General features: G+C 37.0%; 2 protein-coding genes across 5 annotated transcripts; one reads left to right on the forward strand and one right to left on the reverse strand.

Annotated features, from left to right (window-relative positions):
• The first annotated feature begins 3,340 nt into the window (after positions 1–3,340).
• LOC109003510 (leucine-rich repeat receptor-like tyrosine-protein kinase PXC3) lies at positions 3,341–7,384 on the forward strand. Its single transcript, XM_018981659.2, has 2 exons — positions 3,341–6,448; positions 6,557–7,384. The coding sequence occupies exons 1-2, from the start codon at positions 4,108–4,110 to the stop codon at positions 6,880–6,882; spliced, it is 2,667 nt and encodes an 888-aa protein (XP_018837204.2). The 5' UTR covers positions 3,341–4,107; the 3' UTR covers positions 6,883–7,384.
• Positions 7,385–11,727: 4,343 nt separating this feature from the next.
• On the reverse strand, positions 11,728–24,458 carry LOC109003511 (protein SEMI-ROLLED LEAF 2-like). Of its 4 annotated transcripts, none has more exons than XM_018981661.2 (20): positions 24,312–24,458; positions 23,820–24,123; positions 21,897–21,971; positions 20,342–20,457; positions 20,060–20,174; positions 19,794–19,922; positions 18,012–18,059; positions 17,475–17,674; positions 17,182–17,378; positions 16,780–17,072; positions 16,438–16,587; positions 15,919–16,341; positions 15,292–15,441; positions 14,129–14,201; positions 13,615–13,742; positions 13,129–13,329; positions 12,892–13,032; positions 12,702–12,815; positions 12,393–12,614; positions 11,728–12,107 (listed from the first exon to the last, which is right to left on the reverse strand). In XM_018981661.2, exons 2-20 carry the CDS (start codon positions 23,964–23,966, stop codon positions 11,943–11,945), a joined length of 3,087 nt encoding a protein of 1,028 aa, XP_018837206.2. In that variant the 5' UTR covers positions 23,967–24,123; positions 24,312–24,458; the 3' UTR covers positions 11,728–11,942. The 4 variants fall into 4 exon arrangements, with proteins under 4 accessions (XP_018837206.2, XP_035544990.1, XP_035544992.1 ...); XM_035689097.1 differs by having other exon boundaries at positions 12,393–12,632; XM_035689099.1 differs by lacking the exons at positions 23,820–24,123; positions 24,312–24,458 and adding an exon at positions 22,702–22,844 and having other exon boundaries at positions 12,393–12,632.
• Between the last annotated feature and the right edge of the window lie 154 nt (positions 24,459–24,612).

Raw genomic sequence — 24,612 nt, forward strand, 5'->3', positions numbered from 1 at the left:
TATTATTACTTTTCATCTATTTTTTATTACTATTAATTATTTTTTACTTACTTTTTACTACTATTTAATATTCTATTATTATTTTTTTATTACTATTCACGTCAGACAAGTGCACTTTTTTTTCTTTCAATTATTTTTTATACATCTTTAAATATTTTTAAAAAATACAATAAAAATTTCAATTCACTAATAATAACTTATTGAATCAGTAAGTAAAAAAATTTAAAAAATAAAAATAAAAATTCAATCAATCACTTTATCGGTCAAACTTTCATTTTCCTATTCAATATTACGTAAAATACATGTAGGTGACAAAATCATGATTGTTTTAAGAAAAAAATTCAAAAACTCCTACACTAATGAGTTTGATCCGCAATACCTTTTACTTTCTATTAGAAGCTGTTTTTACTTTGTACAGATCAATATTCTCAGCTTACGTTCTCTTCTGATCTCTCATTATTCCTTGTTGCTTAAACTTATCGTCTTGTCTCCACCATCTTTTTTATCATTTATAATATCTTTAATTAATTATATATTCATGTCTTTTTCTTCAAAGCAGTTCATCTCATCAATTAACGATCATTGGTCATTATACATGAAGAGGAAGGAGGGTTGTGGCCGGAGCTTTATGAAGGCAACCTTTTCTTAAGAAATAATAAAAATGGTAAGTGCATAATCATGCAATTAAATATATATATTTTTTACAATTTAAAGTTTTTATTCCAAATTAAATTATATTACGTACGTAAATGTGTGTAGTGTATGTAAAGGCCTTTAGGCTTCGTTTGGAATCACAACTCCTCTCAACTCATCTCAATTCATCATTATAATTTTTTCAAATCCTAACATAAAATATAATAAACAATTCAACTTTTTCAAATCTCAAAATAATAATAATAATAATAAATAATATTCTAACAATATTTTATTATCTCAACTCAACTTAACTCAACTCACTTCAACATCCAAACGCAATCTAAATATAATTATTGAATGATCGAAATAAATTGCATGTGTTATTTGAAAGCCTTTATATCTTACTATTATTATTTGTTATGTCTATTATTATTTTGACTTTGGCGTGTTTGAATTGAAAAAATTAATATTTTGTTATAAAATGGTTGTAAATTAATGGTTGTGTTCGTATATATTGGTCCTCTTAGAGAAAATGCAGGAGATTATATATTATATATATATATATATATATATTACCCTTCAAAATATTTTATTTATTTTTTGGTTGGTCCTGTGCACCCTTCCGGGATTTCTGAATTTCTCTCTGCAGCAAACATGGAGTTGTGTTTGGAATCTGCATGGACAGATTTGTTCATTTCTTTCTTAGAGACACAGAGACAGTCTCTTGGCCCTCGAGTCTTGCAAGTTGCAACTGCATTTTATTTTTATGTTTTTACAATTGTGATTATTGAGTGACGAAGGAAGCCTCCCATAAACCTTTCCCATTTTCTAATTGGAAAAAGCTGTTTTGCCGGCTTAAGGTTACCACTCTAGGTGACCGCTTGGGAAATTTTTTTTTAAATTTTTATTTAGTGATTAAGAAAATAATTCTAACTGTATTAGTGTATTTTTTTAAAAAAAAAAACTTTAAATATATTAAAAAAATGTGAATAAAAAAAAAATACTAAACACATTATCGGTAACAATGAGCGGTACTACTCAGGTGGTAGAGTAGCACTGCTCGTTCTAATTCTCGTATTAATATTTTCTTCTGCAATGTTTAGCATTGAAAAAATTATATATAATTTGTTTGAATGCTGAAAATAAGAACTTTCAATGGAGTGTTATTACAATATAACACCCTTGTAATATTATGGATGTAACAGATATTGATTTGCATACCATATATATATATATATTAAGGAAAATTGTTATCATTCATTTATTAGAAAAATTTATATTCATGACTGGATATATTTTAAGATGTTCCCATATCAAACATGATATCATAAACTAAAATAATGCATTTGGAACTCCATCAGTACACTATTTCCTTTTGTGATTAGTATGAACTTTATTATTGTTGATACTTTCTACTATAGACAAATGTATAAGAGACAATATTTTCTACCTAAACAGAAACTCAACCTTACCCTTCATAGAAGAGATGACTTAACCTCTACAGATAAACGTCCGAGAGATGAACTTTTTTCTTTAATTAACAAAAAGGAAACCAAAAATGAAAATAGTAAGATAGATGTAAAAAATGACAGATAACAATTTGGACCAACTCCTGTAGAATTTGGAATCTGTGACGACTCGTGAAGGCAACACACTTATATATTTTCATACATAAAGGTCAGATTTGAAAGGTTTATAGTGGTGAGTCCGGTGATTTGGCACGTGTGTCAAGAAGAGCTGCCAGAAGGGGTGGTGCGTGAGGACCACGTGCAGATGTGGGCGACAGGTGAGAACCACGTGCGGTGATTTTCGCAAAACCAACATTTTCCTCTGAACGATTTTTCGACTCGTGAATCTGCTTGTGCCACACGTGTCTCCAGGGAGTTGTCAGAAAGCTATAGATAACCACGGGCGGTGATTTTCGCAAAACCACCACTTTCCTTTAAACGATTTTTGACTTGTGAATCTACTTGTATCACACGTGTTTCTAGGGAGTTGACAGAAAACTGTGGATCTGTCTTTTTCAACATTAAAGAAAGCAAAATAGAACTAAGTAAAAAAATTTTGATAGACAAAGTGAGTGAATAGAGGAAGGAGGGGAGGAGGAGGAAGAGGAAGTCGAGGCCTCTTCCCCTCCGATGAAAATCAGATTTAGAACTCTTGATTTTTTATGAGAGTGAGAGGGAAAGAGGTGCCTAGGATTTTATTATTATTTGTGATTCAATTTGCATACCATATTAAACATTAAAAAATATATTTTCTTAAATTTATGTCATATTAATAGTGTTATAATGACGCTACACTTAGAGTGATAAATAGAATTTTCCTATTCGATGTCTCATGAAATTTGCTAATCTAAAAAGTTTTTCTTCCTTCCAGTTTTCGCAAAAATTAAAATAATTTATTAGTTTTGAACTCTTCAATTGGGTTTAAATTTTCAACAGGGATTGAAAATATGAAGACTCCATTTTCAAAATTATCGAAAAAGGAATAAATTATTAATATATGTACGAACGTCAACAGTGTGGGTGTGCCTACCACTATTGTTCATAAAAATATGGAGGCTATTCTGAATACTTGGAAATGACCTTTGGATGTATTTAATATCCCATGATACGTTGATACTTTGTCAGTGGGACTGTGGGGCCGTGGGAGTGTTTATGTAGCCTTCAATTCATTCACTCATCACAGCCCGTTTCTCGTGAAAGCCTGCGGGCGTGAGAGAAGAATTTCATTCCTGATTTCTAATCTTCAGACCCACAAATCTCTCTGTTTTCTCTTCTCGTTGGGCGTATGCGTGTGTAAGAAAAAGAAAAACACCTAGCCCGTGAAGCCTGTGACAAAGCATTGTCCCCTTTACTCTTTTTTTTTTTTTCTCCTTTCTATCTAGTCTCTCGTTACCTCCGTTCAAACCATCACAGCAGCCCTGCCTCTCCAGTCATTTTCGTGTTTGGCTCTACAACCATGTTCTTTCTCGATAGAACGATTCGCATTTCATACTAGACTCATGTTCCATAATGCAGGTCCTTTTGTATCTCTTTTGTCTGTTTCTTCTTGTTCTGGTTCTTGGAAGCTTTCCCTTAGATATGGGTCTCTTTGAGTTTTGGTCCTGAGTCTTGATTGGTACAGTTTTCCCCCCGAAATTAAGGGATTGGTGTGCTCTGTAATTCCTGGGTTTCAACAAAATCTAAAATGGGGTTTCTTGAAAAAGTCGAGACGTGAGGGGTCTTATATTTCTGGGCATTTTTGTTTTCTTGGTGGGTGCCTTCTATGGTTCTCAAAAGGAGCTCAGAATTTCCATTGAAGTGGGTGATACAAGCAGTTAGCGAGAATAAATTTTGAGGAAGAAAATAATCATAAGAGAAGTTGGATTCTCAATATTTTGGCCTTTTGATCACTGTTTTTGAGCTTGGGGAAGAAAATCTGAGTTATTTCACCATAGTTAACCCTGCGAAAGAAGGCAGCCCACTGATGGCAGTTTTTTGCTTGTTCTCTCTTTTGCTAGTTGGGTTTATATCAAAACTTCAGCTTGTGGGTGCTCAGCTCCATGATCAAACTACGCTGTTATCCATTAACAACGAGCTTGGAATACCTGGATGGGGAGCCAACTACTCAGATTACTGCTCTTGGCCCGGCATTGGCTGCGGTTTGAACAATTCGATGGTGGAAAGGCTTGATCTTTCTCGCCGAAACCTCCGAGGTAATGCGACTCTAATTTCTGAGCTCAAAGCTTTGAAGTGGCTTGACCTTTCTAGTAATGATTTCCACGGATCAATTCCTTCAGCGTTTGGGAATTTATCTGAGCTTGAATTTCTTGACTTGTCATTGAATAAGTTCGATGGTTCAATTCCTAGAGAATTGGGTAGTCTCAACAACCTTAGAACATTGAATCTTTCGAACAACTTGCTTGTAGGAGAAATACCAGACGAGCTTCAGGGCCTTGAAAAGTTACAGGCTTTTCAAATTTCTAGTAATAAACTGAGTGGTTCTATCCCAATTTGGGTGGGCAACTTGACCAACCTCAGAATTTTCACAGCCTATGAGAATGATTTAGGGGGTAAAATCCCGGATAATCTGGGCTTGGTTTCCGAGCTTCAATCGCTGAATCTACATTCAAACCTGCTTGAAGGACCGATACCTAAGAGCATTTTTGTTTTGGGAAAGCTGGAAGTCCTGATTCTGACCCAGAATAAATTAAGCAGTGATCTTCCTGAAGAAATTGGGAACTGCAAAGGCCTTTCTAGTATCCGAATAGGCAACAATGATCTTGTAGGCACCATTCCTAAGGCGATTGGAAATATTAGTAGCCTTACATACTTTGAGGCAGATAATAACAAGCTCTCTGGGGATGTTGTCCCAGAGTTTTCGCAATGCTCTAATCTCACCCTCCTAAATTTGGCCTCTAACGGATTTACTGGAACTATTCCTCAGGAGCTTGGACAGCTCGTGGATCTGCAGGAATTGATTCTCTCTGGCAACAGTTTGTTTGGTGATATTCCGAAATCAATTCTTGGTTGTAAGAGTCTTAACAAGCTTGATCTAAGCAATAATAGATTCAATGGCAGTATACCAAATGAAATCTGCAACATGTCAAAATTGCAGTACTTGCTCTTGGATCAGAACTCAATAAGAGGGGAGATACCTCATGAAATTGGAAACTGTGTGAAACTCCTTGAATTGCAAATGGGTAGTAACTATTTAAGTGGAGCAATACCTCCTGAGATTGGTCATATAAAAAACTTACAGATAGCATTAAATTTGAGCTTCAATCATCTCCATGGGCCGCTGCCTCTTGAGTTAGGGAAACTGGACAAGCTGGTTTCTTTGGATGTCTCTAATAATAGGCTCTCCGGTAATATCCCATCTTCATTTAAGGGCATGTTGAGCTTGATAGAGGTCAATTTCTCAAATAATCTGCTCACTGGCCCAATACCCAATTTTGTACCATTCCAAAAGAGTCCAAAATCAAGCTTTCTAGGGAACATAGAGCTCTGTGGAGAGCCATTGACACCTCCATGTGCAAGCTCTCATAGTTCTGACAGTGAGAATTACCATCACAAGGTCTCTTACAAGATCATACTAGCTGTTATTGGTTCTGGTTTGGCGGTTTTTACATCAGTAACTGTAGTTGTTGTCCTGTTTATGATGAGAGAGAGACAAGAAAAAGAAGCCAAAGCTGCCGGAATTGAAGATGATGTAACCAATAATCGACCAATGATACTAGCAGGCAATGTCTTTGTTGAGAATCTCAGACAAGCAATTGATCTTGATGCTGTTGTAAAAGCAACTTTGAAGGATTCGAATAAACTCATCAGTGGGACTTTCAGCACCGTTTACAAGGCAGTTATGCCTTCTGGGCTAGTTCTGTCGGTGAAGAGACTTAAATCCATGGACCAGACTATCATTCATCACCAGAGCAAGATGATTAGAGAGCTCGAAAGGCTCAGCAAACTCTGTCATGAAAATCTAGTGCGGCCTGTTGGATATGTTATTTACGAAGATGTTGCTCTTTTAATCCATCATCACTTACCGAATGGGACATTAGCCCAGCTGCTTCATGAATCTACCAAGCAACCCGAATATGAACCTGACTGGCCTACACGACTCTCTATTGCTGTCGGCGTGGCAGAAGGGTTAGCTTTCCTTCATAATGTGGCAATTATCCACCTTGATATTTCTTCTGGCAATGTTCTTTTGGATTCTAATTCCAAGCCTTTGGTTGGGGAGATTGAGATATCGAAGCTCTTAGATCCGTCCAAAGGCACTGCAAGTATTAGTGCCGTTGCAGGCTCATTTGGCTATATTCCACCAGGTATCTCTTATGCATTCGATAGCTCTGTGTATATATACTGTTGTTCTGACATTTTTACACCAGCTACACCTTCTCTCATCTTCGATTCTTTTTTCTTTGTCATCATAGAATATGCATATACAATGCAAGTTACAGCACCAGGAAATGTTTATAGCTATGGTGTAGTTTTGCTTGAGATCCTTACTACCCGAGTACCAGTTGATGAGGCTTTTGGTGAAGGGGTAGACTTGGTGAAGTGGGTTCATACTGCTCCAGCACGAGGGGAAACCCCAGAGCAGATACTTGATGCAAGGCTTAGTACAGTTTCTTTTAGTTGGAGGAAGGAGATGCTTGCAGCTCTGAAGGTGGCATTACTCTGCACCGACTACACACCAGCTAAGCGGCCAAAAATGAAAAAAGTGGTGGAAATGCTTCACGAAATAAAGCAGAACTGATGGATGATACCCGTGCGAGTTCTTTAAGAGGATGGAGGCTCTGGAAACTGGGAAATCCCTCATTAACTTAAAAAGGAACGAGATTCATATCTTTAATATTCGGCTCGTTCCCAAATTTGTCTTCCACAGATCGAGGCAGTGGCATGCCCTACGTTGTTCAGGGCCTCAGGCTATAGCTAGTTAAATACCTCTTGGGTCATATGTCCGGTTGTTCTGTATCAAAAGGGCTTGTGATAAATGACAGCTTCCTGCAATCTGTTTGAGTTGGCCAAACAAATGAAATCTGGTAGTGGGTTAATGCATTAATCAGGAGAGTCCTCCAAAGAGTTCGGACTACTCTTGAGTTCCTGTATCACACATTAGGCTAGCAATTGAAGTACTGCTGAAAAGAGCAAGCTGGATGCTCTGATTTTTGTGTGCCAGATGCATGTGATCCAAATTCAATTATTAGTTTGCTACTGATCAAAGTTCCACTCATATAATCGTACCATATTCAACCCAATTTCTACCCATGTTGATTCTGTATTTTATTCCCGAAAACTTAATTTACTTCCATGTTTTATTTTGCCTCACCAAAAAATAAAAAGAAAAAAAAAAGAGATCTTGACAAGCCATTGAGGCCTCATGTTAAAAGAAATTAAAAAATAAAAATAAAAATATAATCAAAGTCATACTGTGGTTTAAATTTTAAGCTTCCCTTTGATTTAAGAGGAATGTGCATGCATGATGTTCGAATTCAATTTTAGTTGGAGTGACGTTCCGTTATATACTTAAATAGGTTATATATATGTGTGTGTGTGTGAATAATCTATCCATCAGTTACTATTCACTAACGACACTCAACATTTTATATAAAACTGCATGTGTATTTTTAAATATTATTAGATAATTCAAAGTCTCAACAACCTCAGTCCACATCCTTATCTTAACTGCTTGTGTATTTTTAAATATTTGAATTCAAACTTGTATTTCTGATTTCTACAAATCTTCATAGATTTTATATTGTAACTACAATTGTGACAAACTCTTCTATATTAATATTCGTATGGACAACTCTAGAATAAAGCTGCCAATTCCCATTTCTTGAATTATCTTACATGGTATCAGAGTCAGGTTATACATTTATGAAATCCTTTGGCTGTGCATGCTATCTATTGTTATGACCATATAACAATCACAAACTTCAGTTTAGGTCTAAACAATGTATTTTTCTTGGCAATAGTTCCAATTCTCGGGGCTATAGATGTTATGATCCTCTCTCCAATCGTGTATATCTTAGTCGACATGTGGTGTTTGATGAAACTTTGTTCCCTGCCAAATCCTGCACTTCATCTCTATTGAAGCCGTGTGTATTTGAGTCTGTTGCCAAGGATGGTTCTTCTACAAATTCCTCATCTCAGATTTAGGTACCTATTTCTAACCCTTCCATTTTACCTGATATGCCTCAGTCTTCAATTCATATAAATATTTCTCCTTTAGCCTCCTCTGTTGATCCTCCTTTGAACTCACCTTGTGCCACTCCTTTGTCAACCTCTAGTTCTACTGCAGCCACTTCTCTACAACCTACTCCAACACCTATAAATCCTCCAACTCATCCAATGTTGACTAGAAGTAAGACTGGCCATTCAAAACCTAAAATTTATCTCAACTTTCATACTTTCTATTCTACAAAATATCCCTTGTGTGCATTGCATTCCTTTACCATTTCAACAGAACCTTTATCTTATGCTCAAGCATCCAAGTTTGAAGAATGGAGACAAGCAATGAATGCTGAATTTCAAGCCCTCCTGGATAACAAAACTTGGGTCTTATGTCCACGACCTACTGATAAAAATGTTATTAAAAACAAGTGGGTGTTTAAGGTTAAACAAAGAGCTAATGGCACTATTGAGAGGTTCAAGGCATGTCTTGTGGCTAAAGGATTTCAACAACAAGAAGGTTTAGATTATGCTGAAACATTTAGTTCTGTTGTCAAAGCATCTACTTTCCGACTTGTTCTTGCTTTGGCTGTCCACTTTGACTGGTCATTAAGCAATTGGATGTATCTAATGCTTTTTTACATGGAGACTTGGAAGAAGAGGTGTTTATGGAACAACCTACTGGTTTCAAGGATTCTTCTCACCCTCACTTAGTTTGCAAGCTTCGCAAGGCACTTTATGGCCTTAAGCAGGCCCCTTGTGCTTGGTTTCATAGACTTTCTGAAGTCCTACTTAATCTTGGCTTTGTGGCTTCTCAAGTTGATCACTCACTCTTTACATTTCATTACTATGATATTCACATTTTTCTCTTGGTTTATGTGATGATATTATTATCACAGGTTCTAAGCTCTCTTTTATTATGCATTTGATCAAGTCTTTACAGGGTGATTTTGCTCTAAAGAACCTAGGACCACTGCACTACTTTCTGGACATCAAAGTGATTCATACTTCCTCTGGTCTGCACTTATTACAATCCAAGTATATTGTGGACTTACTGCTTCATACTCGCATGCTTGGTGCTAAGCCATGTGCTACACCATTACCAACAGGTGCTAAATTATCTGAACTTGAAGGAGAGCCCTTGCAAGATGCTACGGAGTACAGACAAGTGGTGGGTGCTTTGCAATACTGCACACTAACACGCCCTGATATTTCATTTCCTGTGAATCAATTATGTCAGTTTATGTACCAGCCAACTACAGCTCATTGGTCTGCTGCCAAAAGAGTATTACGTTATCTTAAAGGCTCTCTCCATCATGGTCTGGTTTATGATCGTGGTTCTCTTCAGTTAAATGCCGTTAGTGATTCAGATTGGGCTGATAGCATTGATGACAAGCATTCCACCATGGGTTATGCTATCTTCCTTGGATCTTGTTTGATATCATGGTCTGCCAAGAAGCAGCCTGTTGTTTCTCATTCAAGCACCAAGTTAGAATATCGATCCATGGCCTTTGCAACAGCTGAACTGTATTGGCTTTGAATGGTACTCAATGACCTTCGTGTCTCACTACCTACTGCTCCAGTCCTATGATGTGATAATCTCAGTGCATTGTCCTTCGCCTCCAACCCAGTTTTTCATGCTCGAACTAAGCATATAGAGGTGGACTATCACTTTGTTAGGGAGAAAGTTACACAGAAGGACATCTCTCTTCGACATATCTCTACTACTGCTCAATTAGCTGATTTGTTCACAAAGGCCCTAACCAGTGCTTGGTTTCAACTGCTAAGAAACAAGTTAATGGTTCGTGAACTCCCAATTACCTTGAGGGGGGATGTTAAGCTACTGCAAGATCAATTGAACAACTCCAGCTCATCATCATAGAGATTAGAAGATAATGCTCTGTTATCAAATAATTCAAAGTCTCAACAACCTCAGTCCACATCGATCCTTATCTTAACTGCATGTGTATTTTTAAATATTTGAATTCAAACTTGTATTTCTGATTTCTACAAACCTTCATAGATTTTATATTGTAACTACAATTGGAACAAACTCTTCTATATTAATATACGTATGGACAGCTCTAGAATCAAGCTGCCAATTCCCATTTCTTGAATTATCTTACATATATCAACGTCTCGGACTATATTGGGGCACGGAAGAGGCTGATTCATGATCCTCTTCATCAAATAATGACAGATCAACTGTTCGTCAGTCGGGGAAAAGACATAATCAGGCGGAAAGAAATACATGATGCCGTCTGTCTCCCAGTTCATCTCCTCCACGGTCAAACCTTAAGAATTCCTAGTTAGTTCTTCTTCTTTCTTGAAGGTTTAAACTTGAAAGGAAAAGGTTTTTTGTTAATAGAGAGATGCTCTATTAATCGTGGACGTACTGCAGGTATATATAGAGGTGAAGGTTGGTGAAGAGGCTGAGAGCGCTACGGGATTTAATTATAAAAAATGTGCATGGGATTATATATTCATCATGTGTCCATCCTTAATTAGAAACGTACGTACGTGCGTGCTAATATACATTAAGGTCAAAGGTGATAAGATAGATTAGTTTAGAAGGGTAGTCGACTGGCGTACGTTCCTATTCATGTCTTTAATTTCGTTGCTCAGGCTAGCTAACTAGTTATAAGTGCTCTTGGATCATCGATCTATCCGCGCGCTTGTTCTTTATCAAACGGCTTATGATATGGGAATCATCATATGTATAGTTTGCTGGTGAAAACGATAGTAGAGTTTTCCCTAGTTTAAAAGGATTGATTGGAGGGGGCGACTCCATGGACCCGGCGGCTGGAACTCAAACACAGAGGCGTATGGAAACCCAAAACAGAGAACTGGAAGATGGGATCTGAAGTGAAATGTGAAGTGGTTTGAGAGATACAGGGGCAGGGTGCGTCGAGGAAAGTGAGAAAGGGTGCGTTGCGGTTCAGAAGGCAGGGGCAGTGTGCGATCATTCCCTCCCTACGTCAACTATATCTGTGATAAAAATCTTTTTTTTTTTTTCACTTTAAATTTTTTAAACTTCGAAATTAATATTCTTTGATCTCAAACTTCATCACAAGGTTTTATTTATTTTATTTTATTTTGTATGAAAAGAGTGAATGATAAATGATGATTGAGATCAGTGATAATCGAAATGCAATATTTGATCGAATTCAATACTAGTTCATAGAAGATAGTGAAGGAAGAATTTGTAAGATGGGTCTCTTATATCCCAAAAGATATCATCTATGATTGAGCCAGCTCATGAATTAAGTTGCATATAACTCCATGAGAACGATGTTTAAAGAAACAAACGTATTAGCAGGATCTAACTCAGAATGGGAACCTCTGAACCGTGGCTTGAAACTCTGTACAACTAGAGGAGATAAAATAAGAGCACCTCATCCTGAATGTGGGCATGCACAAGTTAAAATGGAGAAGAATAAGATATAAAAAGGTAACAAACTCATCTCATATTTATTGAAACAGTCGCTCTGCTTCTGCACCTGCAATGTACTATGAAGCAAGCACACTATAATTACTAATTAGAATAAAAAATAGGATACTCCTATACCAGCCTTTGAGCTTAAAGATCAACAGCTAGCTTCTGTTGAGTATTCACAATTCAAATCTAACCCCACCAAAATGTCAACAGCCAGCAGCTTTTAGAAAGTGATCATATGGACTTGATGCTGGTAGTTTGAAGAAATGGGGGTGATGCTGGTATTCTGCTGCACACGGCATTGGAACAGGGCCAGGTGATGGTTCACATGAATTGGCAGTGAAGTTTTGGTCAAGGAAAGGATTGCCAGCCTGCATTTTCATTTGAGGTCACAATATTAGAAGCTTCAAAAAAAAAAAAAAACTTGTGGATATTGGTAGCAATGTTATAGAAGTGAAGGCACAAGACAGCGCATTAGGGTCTCTAAATCCAAACATACACCTTTTTAGAATTGATAATATTTTAGATGCAAATTGGAAACTGGAAGACTATATTTTAGATGCAGCAAAGGTAAGTGCATTGTGCATATGACCATATATCACGCAAGTACGATTTTAAGTTTTCTGGAGAAATAAAAGTATCTCAATGGAACCCACATCAACATGGGGATAGGATGCCGTCTTCTTCACCTCAGGCTCATGATTTTGTAAAGTGAAGTTCATCCTACTTTCCTGTTTCTGTCGTGTAATCATCACATTAGACATCTTCTGCTGCTTTCCCATGAGTAGTGTCTCACAATGAAGGGCCATTTCCTTGTAAGGCACATCCGGTGCATTTGAGACCGAAATTCGTCCAGCTTGATGTGCTGTCTCCAAGACCTGCACATATACAATATACTATAAATAATTATTTTGTGGGATACTCACTCGAAAACTGAAATAAGAGAGCATGAAATGGTAACATACTGATTCTAGAAGTTGACTGACACTCAAAAGATTGGGAATTTCCATGGCTAACTCTGAATTACGTTTGGTCTGACTTTCACATGAATCATCCTCTGTCGTAAACATTGGAACAACCTGGAAGAAAACAATAATGTCATACAAGTCCCAAGGGTTAACAGACATGGGGCTACAAGACACGCACGATAATTACCTCCTTAAGAGATTCATTATTTTCTGAATCAACCTGACGTATACCATGTGGACTGCCAATGAGCAACTGGCTTCCCAGTGGACAAACATCATCGGGTGAGAATTCTTCGAGCAGCTGCTCCCTTATGGTGGACAATTCAGACTGCCAAAAAGCCAAAATTTATTTACACTAGAAGATAACGAGACAATTTTCATTGAGGCAATCCAAGATGCTTAAGCAATTTGTATAAAACTTTACTTCTGGAAAATGATCCAAGTTTTTCAAAATCTCAGAAACAAAGAACTCCCTAGTTTGGTCTTCAGTGATCTCTTTTTCTGAAAGATATTTTGAAGCTGAATTATCATCCTCTTTGGATCCATAAACATTAGCAGGATGGTCGGATCCCGTTTTAACAGCTTGTAACTTGCAATCTTCCACCACATGAAGGAATGGATCAACCTGATCCAAGTAATAATATTAGGACAGAAATGAAGAAATTTCACTTAAGAAATATTTAGAACACAAGTGAAATGACAAGCAGCCATAAGTATCGGCTCTCTTCTTTACTTGACAAAGTAATGCTGTTCATCGGCAAGGATTCATACCTACATTTTATAATTAATTATAATTGACCTCAAGCACATGAACAAGATGAAGAATGCATTGAGTCATTGTTCATGTTCAAGAGGAGGACGACTGGTATTACCAATGATCAGGACTCAATCAGTTTTGGCTCATACTTACCATTTTATCTGAAAGTGCAGCCTTGGCAATACGAACAAGAGGAAGAATATTGTATGCTTTAGATAAAAATAGAATCATTGAAGCTGCCAACGTGAAGAGAGATCTGCGACGTGAAGGTGGTAGTGACCCTGCAATAGAAGTAGGGATACAGCTTGAGCTGAAGCGTAGAGATCCCATTAACAGGAAATCAGGCTAGTTCATTATTTGCTTCATGAGCATGCAAGAAATTGGACAAGAACGGTATAAATAGAATAAAGTACAAGCTAATTGCGCCCAATCACTAAAAAAATGTCCAATCACTTTTGAAGTTTAAATATTCAAATGTATATCTACATCTGCCAATAGCATTGCATAGCTTGTTTGTTAGTCTAGTATCCCTATGTTATGCACCAAGTTATAAACGTCACAAGAGCATGTGATATATGTGCCTCCCAGCTAGTTTGAATATGAAGTCCAGACCTATTCCATCTTGACACATGGAAGTGATATAACAATGACGACTTTGAGAACTGACCTTCTTGAAGAGAAATGTTTCGTAACAAAAATGCTAGCTGGAAACTTCGAACTAGAACTTCATTACTGGAATTCTGCAGGACAAGTAAACCTAATAGAAATGAAAAATAAAGCTCACTAAAATCATAATATTTTTAATGTAGCCAACAGAGTAAGTTCATCCACCGTCATTTCTAATTTGAATTCAAACCCAACTAAAGAACTATTTAAGGCTCAAGTAACAAGATAGTCCCAAAGTATGGATACATGAGACTCCCATCCTATCACAAGATGACATATTCCTAAAACTGAGTGCTTAGTTAAGCAATTCCAATGGCATGATCTCTTGTGATAGGATGAAATTAACATGCCATATATACTCCCATAATACCTAGCAATTTTCTTTAAGGCTCAAAGTTCACAAATGGTCCTCATATTTTCCAAGTTATATCCCATGGTGACCTAGTAATGAAGGTTTTAGAGTGCAATTAAGTGCCTACATTTCAAAAATTGCAGTAAGTACCATCTATTGGTTATGAAACTAAATTTATAGCTATACAAACAATAATAAGTATCCCAAGTAAGGCTTTAAATTAAGCAAATCCCAGCTAACATAGGATTTGTTTTCTTTCAAAATAAAATAAAATTTAACTCGCTGACAAAGGGATTGTCACTAATTGTACACATGGAAAGTTTGGCTCTCATTCACAGGCATGTCGACTGATGAACTCCCGACAATATTTTTTTATCGGAAAACAAGATTTTATTTATCATAAGAATAGGCAACAGCTCAAGTATACAGGAACGTACTCTTGACAAGATTAAAGCTACTTTGACAGGTGTTTTGAGGTTCCCAGGCCCCTGGCCAGCATCTAAAGCTACTATGACAATACCCTTGAGATACTCTTGACAAGATTAAAGCTAGGTTGAAAAGCTACTTTGACAAGTATTCCTATAGCTTGAGATATACTTGGCTTCCTTGTTTCACATAATGGTCAATTAGGTTGCGTTAGTATCCCCTGGTTGTGTGGAACACAGAAACATGTGAAGCACTACTAAATTACAATGCAAACATGCTAGGAAGAGGGATTATTATAATCTGAGAATCAATATCTGAAGAGAAGAACATTACCGAAAGCATAGAGGAAAAGCACAAAATCTGTTCAGCAATATTGTGGCAATTACCTTGGCCCGGGAGAAAAGCAATACCAGACTGTATGTATGAGCAATTGCTTCATAGTTATCAGGTGTATTTTCAGGAGAGATGGACTGAGCCCAAATTGATGAAAGCAAGAGAGTAATCTGGTGGCTACTCAGCCTGAGGGAATTAGACTCCTGCGGTTTAATATAGATAAAAACATTCAGTTACAATTGAAACTAAAGCACTTTTCAACAACTGATAAATTGTAGCAGTGAACATTTGGAACTGATCAAGCAAGAGAGTAATCTTGGATATAGACCAAAGCCTTAAATTTGCCAGAGTCCAATCCAAACCCAAAAACCTCAATAGCTTTTATATAAATCCTTAGCCCCTGGAGCCAAAATTTCGCTCTCAACTGATGCCTAGGCCACTAAATGATGAGTAGTATTTTAGGTAGCAGAGACGAATCAATGCTCTAAAGTTTTAATCTATGCTCTTTAAGGAGACTACCTTCTACTTCTATGTGTAATCCTACATTTAAACCCTTGTCAGTCTTAAAGCTGAAAATTACGCCGTGGCTCAATGGGACAACCAGGGAAGGCTAAAACTAGAGCCCTGTGACATAACAGATTTGGACATCTAAGATGGTAAAGAAATTTCCAAAAACTTACAGTCTCTCTATTTAAACTCATCACATTATTTCCTTCAGCTGTCATGGGTACAGAGGGACTTCTCATACTGCACACCCGACTGTATGATGGCTTCAACATATTTTCCATCCCATTATTTATTGGTTGCTCCTCACTAACACTATTATCTTTGCCATCTTCACATACACTTTTCGTCAAAGAAAACTTCTCCTTCCTTAACTTCTCAAAAAGAGCAGCTGAAGAAGAAAAGACAGAGACAGTTCTTGACAGTGTCCGTGGAAGATCAGAGGCTGTCTTTGACTCAGAAATAGATGAGGACGGACGAGGGAAAACTGAAGATGGCACAAGAACAATCGAAAAAGTGCGATGAGCTCCAATTCGTGTTTCATGGTCTGGATGGACCATAGCTGGGAGTAACTGGTGAAACAAAGCCTCAGGGAAAGCCTAAGACAAGACAGAAATTTTAAATGCAAAATTAGATTTAAAATAAAAAGTAGCTGAAAATGAAATTCGCATGATCTTATAGTTTCTGCTTCTTGCCTTATTTTGATACGATAACTTGGGCAAAGAGGCTACAATTTCAGCTGTACGATAAACAGCTGAAATTGTAGTTCTGGCTATCACTGTAATAGTTGAGATGTTCTCCAACATCAAGGCCATAACCTCAAGAATTGGGCCTGCTTCTCCAACCTGTTGGCAAATTGCTACTAAGTTTTGGTTGAAAAATCTACCAATGTGGCAGATATCAGTAAAATATAACGTAAACCCATTAAAGTATTTTCAGTGAGAAATAAAAAATAAAAAGCAAGCATAAAAAAGTAGTTGTAGCTCAAGTTCAAACTACGAATCTTCAATTTAAAGAACTATGGAGATTACTAATACCTTATGTGATAACTGCACGAGGCAGTCATCCACTGCTTCCCCAAAGCTTCTATTCCATTTAACAATGTCAGCTCCCAGATTCTCATCATTGAGTAAGGAGTGCATGCTCTTTCGCAAATACCTCATGGCATCACTTAATGCACCAATTATTGCCATAGAAGGCTCAACCTTTGCATTTTGAGCAAGGGACGTGGCAACCCGAACGATGTCAAGCTGCATGTCAGGTTGTTTAAGGACATTTCTATGATCAAGATGCTTAATTAATGTGGAAAGCAAGAAATGTGTATTTTGCCCTGAAAAAGGTACAGAAGGTAAAACTCAGGAGATATTAACCATCAAAGTACAGCTGAAAAATTGAACCTGCATGGAACCTCCAAGCGCTAAATAAGTAGAGATAAATACCAGATTTATCCATTAAAAACTGCAATTCCTTAAGGACTGGGAGGGCAAGACCATGTTCAGGAGACCACAAATTCCCATTATCAAAGTATCGGAACAAAGATTCCAGAACACGCCGCATGGTTGTAGCCTCCTTGGCTAGCTTTGCCATGTTACACAAACTGATCCTGGACCAAAAGCAAGGGTTCTTGGCATCTTCCCTGGGGAAGAAACCAAAGAGAAATCATTGACAGGTGAAGGATTACACACGAAAAAGTCTCAAGCATTTGAAAAGATTTGGTGCCCAGAGAAATTACACTGTCACATTCGCTTCGCCCATCTCATTCACAATTGTCTGCCAAGAAGGACCCTTTGTTGTGAGATCAGGTGAAGAAGAGAGATCACTTTCATTTTTTAGCACTTCTTGCACCGAATGATTCTGACATTCCTTGTCGTGATCCATGTTCTCTAACTTTTTAGTGCGACTTTCAAAGTTTTCCAATACTACTGAAACAACCTGTTTTTATTGAACATAAAACGAACAAAAAAAAAAAATCCAAAAGATGACATGGGTTATTAACTAGAATTTAGTCCTTAAACAGTAATAAATAAATTTCACTTTTCAAGCTGTAATTTCTGGAGATAAATTTTGAAGAATGCGGAGAATGTAGGTGATGTAGGAAAGATGAGAGGAGACTATAAGCTTGTGCCACGCAATATTGGAAATAAGTTGTGATTGTAGTGACAAAGTAAACCATATAATAGGGATATGGGACATCCAGATTTAGGGAAGATATAACCGCACCACTTAGAAAAACTTGGACTAAGATTGGAATAAGTATGAATCTGCTTACATTCTCAAACTCCACAGAAATGTGAGAGTATTTGCCCATAAACCAAACCTACATACCAAAGTAGATAGTAAAATTTCCACTAAAATATAATAATATAGAATACCTAGGGTATATATAAATTTCTATTGGACAAAACAAAATTGAGATAGAAGATATGCTTATGTCATAATTTCAATAGAAGATATACAAAGGATACACAGTCCAAACAAGAAGAAAACAGAGAAATGCAACATGAGTGGGTGGAGTAAGTCCAATAATTACAATGAACACAAAGGTAAATGAAAGAAACAGTTTAGAACAGCCATTACATGAGCACAAACACAAAGAATGCAGCCATAAGGCACATGCTACCAAGAGCTTGTTCTCAATTTTGCATGGTTAAATAATATCATGATCAGGATCAGGCCATCATTAATCATTCAGAAGATTGATAATTTCTATCATATGCATGAGGCGAGAACCACACTTAAGTAATGCATACTGATTGTGGTGCATTAGAAACCTTCATCATTACATCTTATAGAGATATGTGATGCTTTAAAAAGAACAAGGAAAAGAATCCCATCATATCAATTTTTGTTCTCCAGTCCCAGAAGTCATCATTCAACATATCATTGAGTAGTATTTAAATAAGAGCGTTGATTTTTAAATTTTTCCAGCTCAAACCAATGCTAACGGTGCACCCACTTGAACTCATGTCTCGACTCACAAGCTGTTTATGTATTCCATATCAAACACTCCCCTGAAAACCATAATGAGTGGCAAGGGTCATGTCCTAAAAGGGAAAGAGTCATGATCCTAAAGGCCACCAACAGCTACAGTCAGCAGCCACAGTCAATATCTAAAGTATTACCAGTCACGTGCCCAACTAACAAAGTATCTTGAGATACATTTTCTACATGTCACCCCAGATTCTCATTTTCAATCAATACAGAGGGTGTTGATCTAAAACATAAGTTATTCGACCTTACTTTCTGATCATTAGGTCCTGATCTACCCCTGGCAGAAATCACCTCTCCAGGAGTAGATCAACACCTACACATATCATCACAAATCAATACTGCGCCCAAGAAAAACAAAATCCTAGTGGAAGAAGGGCTACCTGCCTGATCTCCATGTTCGAGTGTTCCCCATGAAACCAGCTATTCGGTCTGACTGTCATCACAGAGACACATGACAACAGATGCCATGTACAAGAACTAAGAGGTTGTAAGCGTATTTTTTAATGCAAGTTTCATACAAAGCCCAGACATTCTCTTGGTTACTAGGATCAGCCTAAGTCAACAAGGGCTTCCAAAGAGTTATCCTTGTTGTCTCATCAAATAGTCTTAGGATTGAACAGAAAAAGTCTTACATCTTTTTTTTTATAAATTTGTAAGACATCCACTTATCCAAAGCCATTGATCCATCATGTCATAAGTCATTAAAACCCCCATTGGAGACCAATACAAAGTTGATTCAAACATGCACTGCACTAAGAAATATTCCTTAATAAGAATTTCAAAACTGGAAAAATGGTTCACAAAAAAAAACCTAAAATCCATGCATTAGTTTAATTGCAAATATGTCATCATTAGCTCAGAATTACTCCCTTTGGTTGCTTAGAAATTAATGAAATAGAAAATAATTTAGAATTTTATAACCATTAGATCTTCATTGTTTGAAAGTCACCCGTATCTTCATTATTTGAATTTATTCGAAATTCTTTGTTTCCTCAGACCAAACAAAGGATGATGACAATATTGTGTTTGAAAATAAACTAGCAGTTAATAGATAGAATACCATTGAAGAAAGGGCTTGGAGACCAGCTGAGCGTAGACGCTGTTCCCTTTCATCCTCCCCCACTTCTTGAGCTAATTGAATCAATTTTGGAATAAAGCCTTCTAAGTTAAACATATAAGTCCCGTCGTGCTGCCAAAGTCAGTATGATGAAATATGAGTTTCAAGTTTCTGTAGGAAGAAACCTGATATCTGGAAGTGAATTACATGTCAAACATTTAGTGAATAAATTATCAAGATTTAACTGAAGGGCCACTCAGGGCACCAACCTGATTATTTACAAAGTCAAAAAGAGTATGGCATCCTATAATTCGCATTTCATCTTGCCGTGTTTGATCAAGCAGAGTGAGCATGATGCTTAGTAAGCTACTTGCAAACAGAGGCCTGTGAAATTGTCAACCTTGGGTGAGTCGAGTTTAAAGGTGGTCTTGTAATTTCCAAAAATTGACCATTTCATTTCTAATTTACTCCCAACCAAATAATTCCAACATAATTTTATGAGTCTGATATCTAAAAAGGAAAGATGCAGAACAGAAGAAGGATAAACTCACATTTGCTCCTTACAGGAAATTAGTAATTTCCTGTAAATACACATCGCAATTTTCACAGATTGAAAATTCTCGTTTCTCAATTCCTTGTAACACCTTTGCTCAAGAGAATTTGTAATCTGATCACCAAATTTAATACTCTCATTAACAAAGCCACAAATTTCAACTATTATATAATGTGGTTAAATTTCTCAATATAATGTGGTTTCTACAGAATACAAAAAATACATAGATAAACTCTGAAACTGTTTTTAACATTTTGCTTGCATATTTCTAGATTGATTTTCAGATCATTAACAGGAAATTTTATCAGATTGGTAAGCAACTCATGCCATGGGACTTGAACCCATACCCTCAAACTTCACCACATCTTCAACAGAAGTGCATTTGACCGCCAAAGGCCATTGGCAGCATGAAATTCCCTAAACATTTGTTCCTCCAGAAAAGCATGAATCACCAATGGCAATAACATAGCAAGTAGGAGAAAGGCATGAGGATTTAACTATCAGATTGATCTCACTGTAAGGCAAATGAAGTAACAGTCTGAGATATTTTATGTCTGCATAAACTTGATCAGACCTCCACCTCAGTATTAATCATGGCACATATATCTCAGTTTGATGCAAGATGATCTAAAACTCTCTCATCAGAATCGATGAGTCTCCTTAATTGCAGTTGATTTTCTAGCGTGGTGTCAGCGTCTTACAACATTTCTATCAATTCCCCTCCCCTACTGGATTTTTTTTATATAAGCAAAATGATATCTTAGTATTACAGGAGTAGGCATAGCCCCAGTATACAGGTTCTCCAACCCCCAACCACACCCTCCGGCGGCGGCATGCTGGATTTGTACTCATGTCTAACAACAAGAAATCAGTTTAGTTGGCATTAAAACACCCGCTATTGGGTAATAATTGGCCATCGATGAAACTTGATCAATATTGGAAGGATCGAGCTTGAGTTTGGGTATGGTTTAACCTTCCGCAATACAATATTCAAAAAATCAATCTCAGATAATCAATAAGTCAGCAGAATATGGCAATCCACAGTTCATTTCATGCAGGGGTAACCCATTTTGCACGGTAAGTTTGCAGTAAATGACCATAGACCTTACAATTCTGTAAAGTTTGTTGAACCCAAATCAAAAGTCAATTTCTTCTCTTTGAAAGGGCTGTGACATTTTTCATGTCGGTGATTCATTAGCCATTATCCATCACACTCTTTTTCTTTAGTTTCTTGTGATTCATCTTTGATCAAGTTTTACTTTGTGCGTCACTAGAGAGTTTATAATCTATGATGAGTTCCCAAGAGAATTATAAATTGCAAGAAAACAAAAGTGGGAACAAAGCTTATAAATATTATCTCAATGAACTAGAATAAGTGTTCAGAATATATGACCTGAATTCATCATATCAGGAGCAATAACTCTTGGAGAACCATTTCAACTACCACTAGATAATAAGGATTTCTACGAGCCAGAATCGAACACCAGCTAGTTTCAACTTACACACTAGGCCTCTATTAGCATCACACAATGCTTTGCAAAAACAAATTTTACCTTTGGGATACGCAAAGGATTTTTGGAAGCATATTCACAAAGTTTTCCTATCTTACGATCATTTGGTCCTTCCTCCTACCAAATTATAAAGAACAGATAATGATAGTCAGTATACAGAATGATACTACACAAAGAAAGATTGCATGATCAAACATGACAGAGATATACTCATGGTTGCGAAAATTGTGATCAAGCTACAAAATAACCACGCTAATAAAAGAAAACTCTTTTTCTTTTTTCCTTTTCTACCGATAACTAATCAAGTATTTTCTTTGGAAATAGGAGAGTTCCAATGTACACTGTAAATAGGGAAATAATTTGCTCATTCCAGATGTATCGCTTATTTTTCGTTCTTTCCTTTTGCCATGTCATTACAGATGTGTCATGCTACTTAATTGGAGTTAGAATAAAAACTTACTGCATGACTTACTGAGTAGTAACCATGACTTACTGAGTAGTAACAATACAAAAAGTTCAAAATAGGTGAGAGAGAAAACAGACAGAAGAGGATATTTTTTACAGGGAGCAAAGTAACTAAAATTTGACGGTGTTAAACTGAGAAAGTAACCAATCAAGATGTATGAGTCCCCTAAACCTAGTAAGTGGAAGTAGAAAATTTATTAGTGCAGTACAACATCAGGTAACCTACAACACAAACCAAATTTCTTACATAATAAAAAGAAAAACAAATGAACAAACAGAAACTATCTGCCCAAGTTTGGAGGGTCATAAGTATGAGGGGATTTGAAGTACCACCAAACAACCCCAAGGGGTGGTATAGTGGTCCTGGGGCAGCTGTAGAAACCTGGTGTTCCTGGTTCGAAATTCCCGCATTCACACATTTGGGGCCATCGAACTGGTGGAATTTTCCCTTGAATTACCGGAGGGTACTTCTGCGGGAACTCCTTGCCTAGTGCTTGTACACCCTAGGATTAGTCCGGAATTTGTTCCCGGATACCCAGTGCCAACAAAAAAGTACCACCAAACCAATTGCATATGTTATTGATATTTATAAAGGGTTTATTATTCCACTGTGAATACAAAGGCTTTCTAGAACATAGGGGAAATCACCTTCCACTAACATATCCTGAGTTAAAACCCCTAGAAGGTGCTAATTTAAAGAGCCTTCACTTACATAATAAAAAATGGTTGGTCAAAACTCGAGCAACTAGACTAATTTTTTTTCATATATGCAGTCTATTAATTCAGACAACATGTTGCCTGGTGGCCAGGAAAACTCTACTGAAATCAATGCCTCTGTCTATTTAGGAGCTTAAATCATGGAGGCAACTAAACGCTTTCTATTTCTGAAACCAACTACCTAAAGTCCTAATAAGAAATAGGAAAAAGAAAGATATTTTGCACTCTCAAACTGCCATTGTGTTTTCAATTTGTAACATAAACTACCAAAATTGACAAGGGCTAAACCACCAATTTTTTGCAATTTTCACCGTCGGTTAAAATCCATTAATTGAGATGATGTTACAAATAGTCAAAATTAACCTGTTTAGCAGTTTAAGGTGCAAATTTCAAAAGCAGTAGTATTTTGGTGTGCAAAGTGCAATTTCCTAAAAAATAAAACAATTCATATTCTAATATTGCTAACTTGCCATGTATTCCTCCAAAAGAAGCTAATTTTTCACTTAAATTGCAGTCCACTAAAATAAAAAGCATTAATTCAAATTGGGTGAATGTGTGTCTTGAACATATCAACCAAAAGACTACCATTTGAACAAGAAAACTCTAAGCAAACCCATACCCTCTGAGCACATTAACCACCACAAGGCCCAGCTCAATAAAAGCAGTCAACACCAATACCAATTTAGACAATAAAAAAGCAACAATCACCTTCATGGTTCTTTCCTGACCATAATCAAAGATGACAATTTCATGAAACATTAGAGACAACCAAAAAATACTGACCTGATTACGAGGAAAAATATCGGCGATGAGCTTCTTATACCTTTTGACAGGCTGTCTAGACCTCGCCCGCAATGACGGGCAAAAGAAACAAAGACTACCGCATACCGGCAAAACTTGCCTCGAAACAACACCCGAAACAGCGCTCATTTTTCGGATTCCCAGTATTTAAAATGGCAGGGAATTCAAGTTGGCCTCAAACCTTTTTCTTTCCCTTCAATCCAATAAAAAAACTCCGATCTTCGGTGCCGGAGAAGGGAGAGAAAGGGTCAGACACCAGCGGGCAGCTCTCAACCCAATGGCCAGCCTGTAATTCAAAATGTGGGTCACTCATGACCTCCAAATATATCAAAACCCAAAACAAAACAATGCAAAAACAAAACCTTTACAAAAGTAAACAAAAAGGGTGGTAAGAAGATTGCAAGAATGTATCAAATCTTGACAGTTACAGATAAAAAAAGGTAATGAGCTTTGATCGAATAAAGATTAGATTACCTCCTAACAATGCCTGAAAGAGCAGGCCAGAGGCTGGCAATCCCTCTAAGCCCTTAAAACTAAAGTACCGGAATTTCAGGATATACTACCGCGTGCAGGTCCCAGAGATCATGAACGTTGTTATTGAGACGTTGCAAAATGAAATTTGCCATGTCCCTGTGTTATGTTTCCTCGGTTGGAGAGGTAAAGCGAGTCGTTTGAATTGTGGGGCCCACGAGGACTTGGCAGGTGATGTTTTGGAACTGAAGACGTACTGTCAATGACAGTTAACTTTACCCGCCTGGTTTTAAGGATTGTCAAC

The sequence above is a fragment of the Juglans regia genome, chromosome 4 (genome assembly GCF_001411555.2).
Source record: "Juglans regia cultivar Chandler chromosome 4, Walnut 2.0, whole genome shotgun sequence".
Lineage (NCBI taxonomy): Eukaryota > Viridiplantae > Streptophyta > Magnoliopsida > Fagales > Juglandaceae > Juglans > Juglans regia.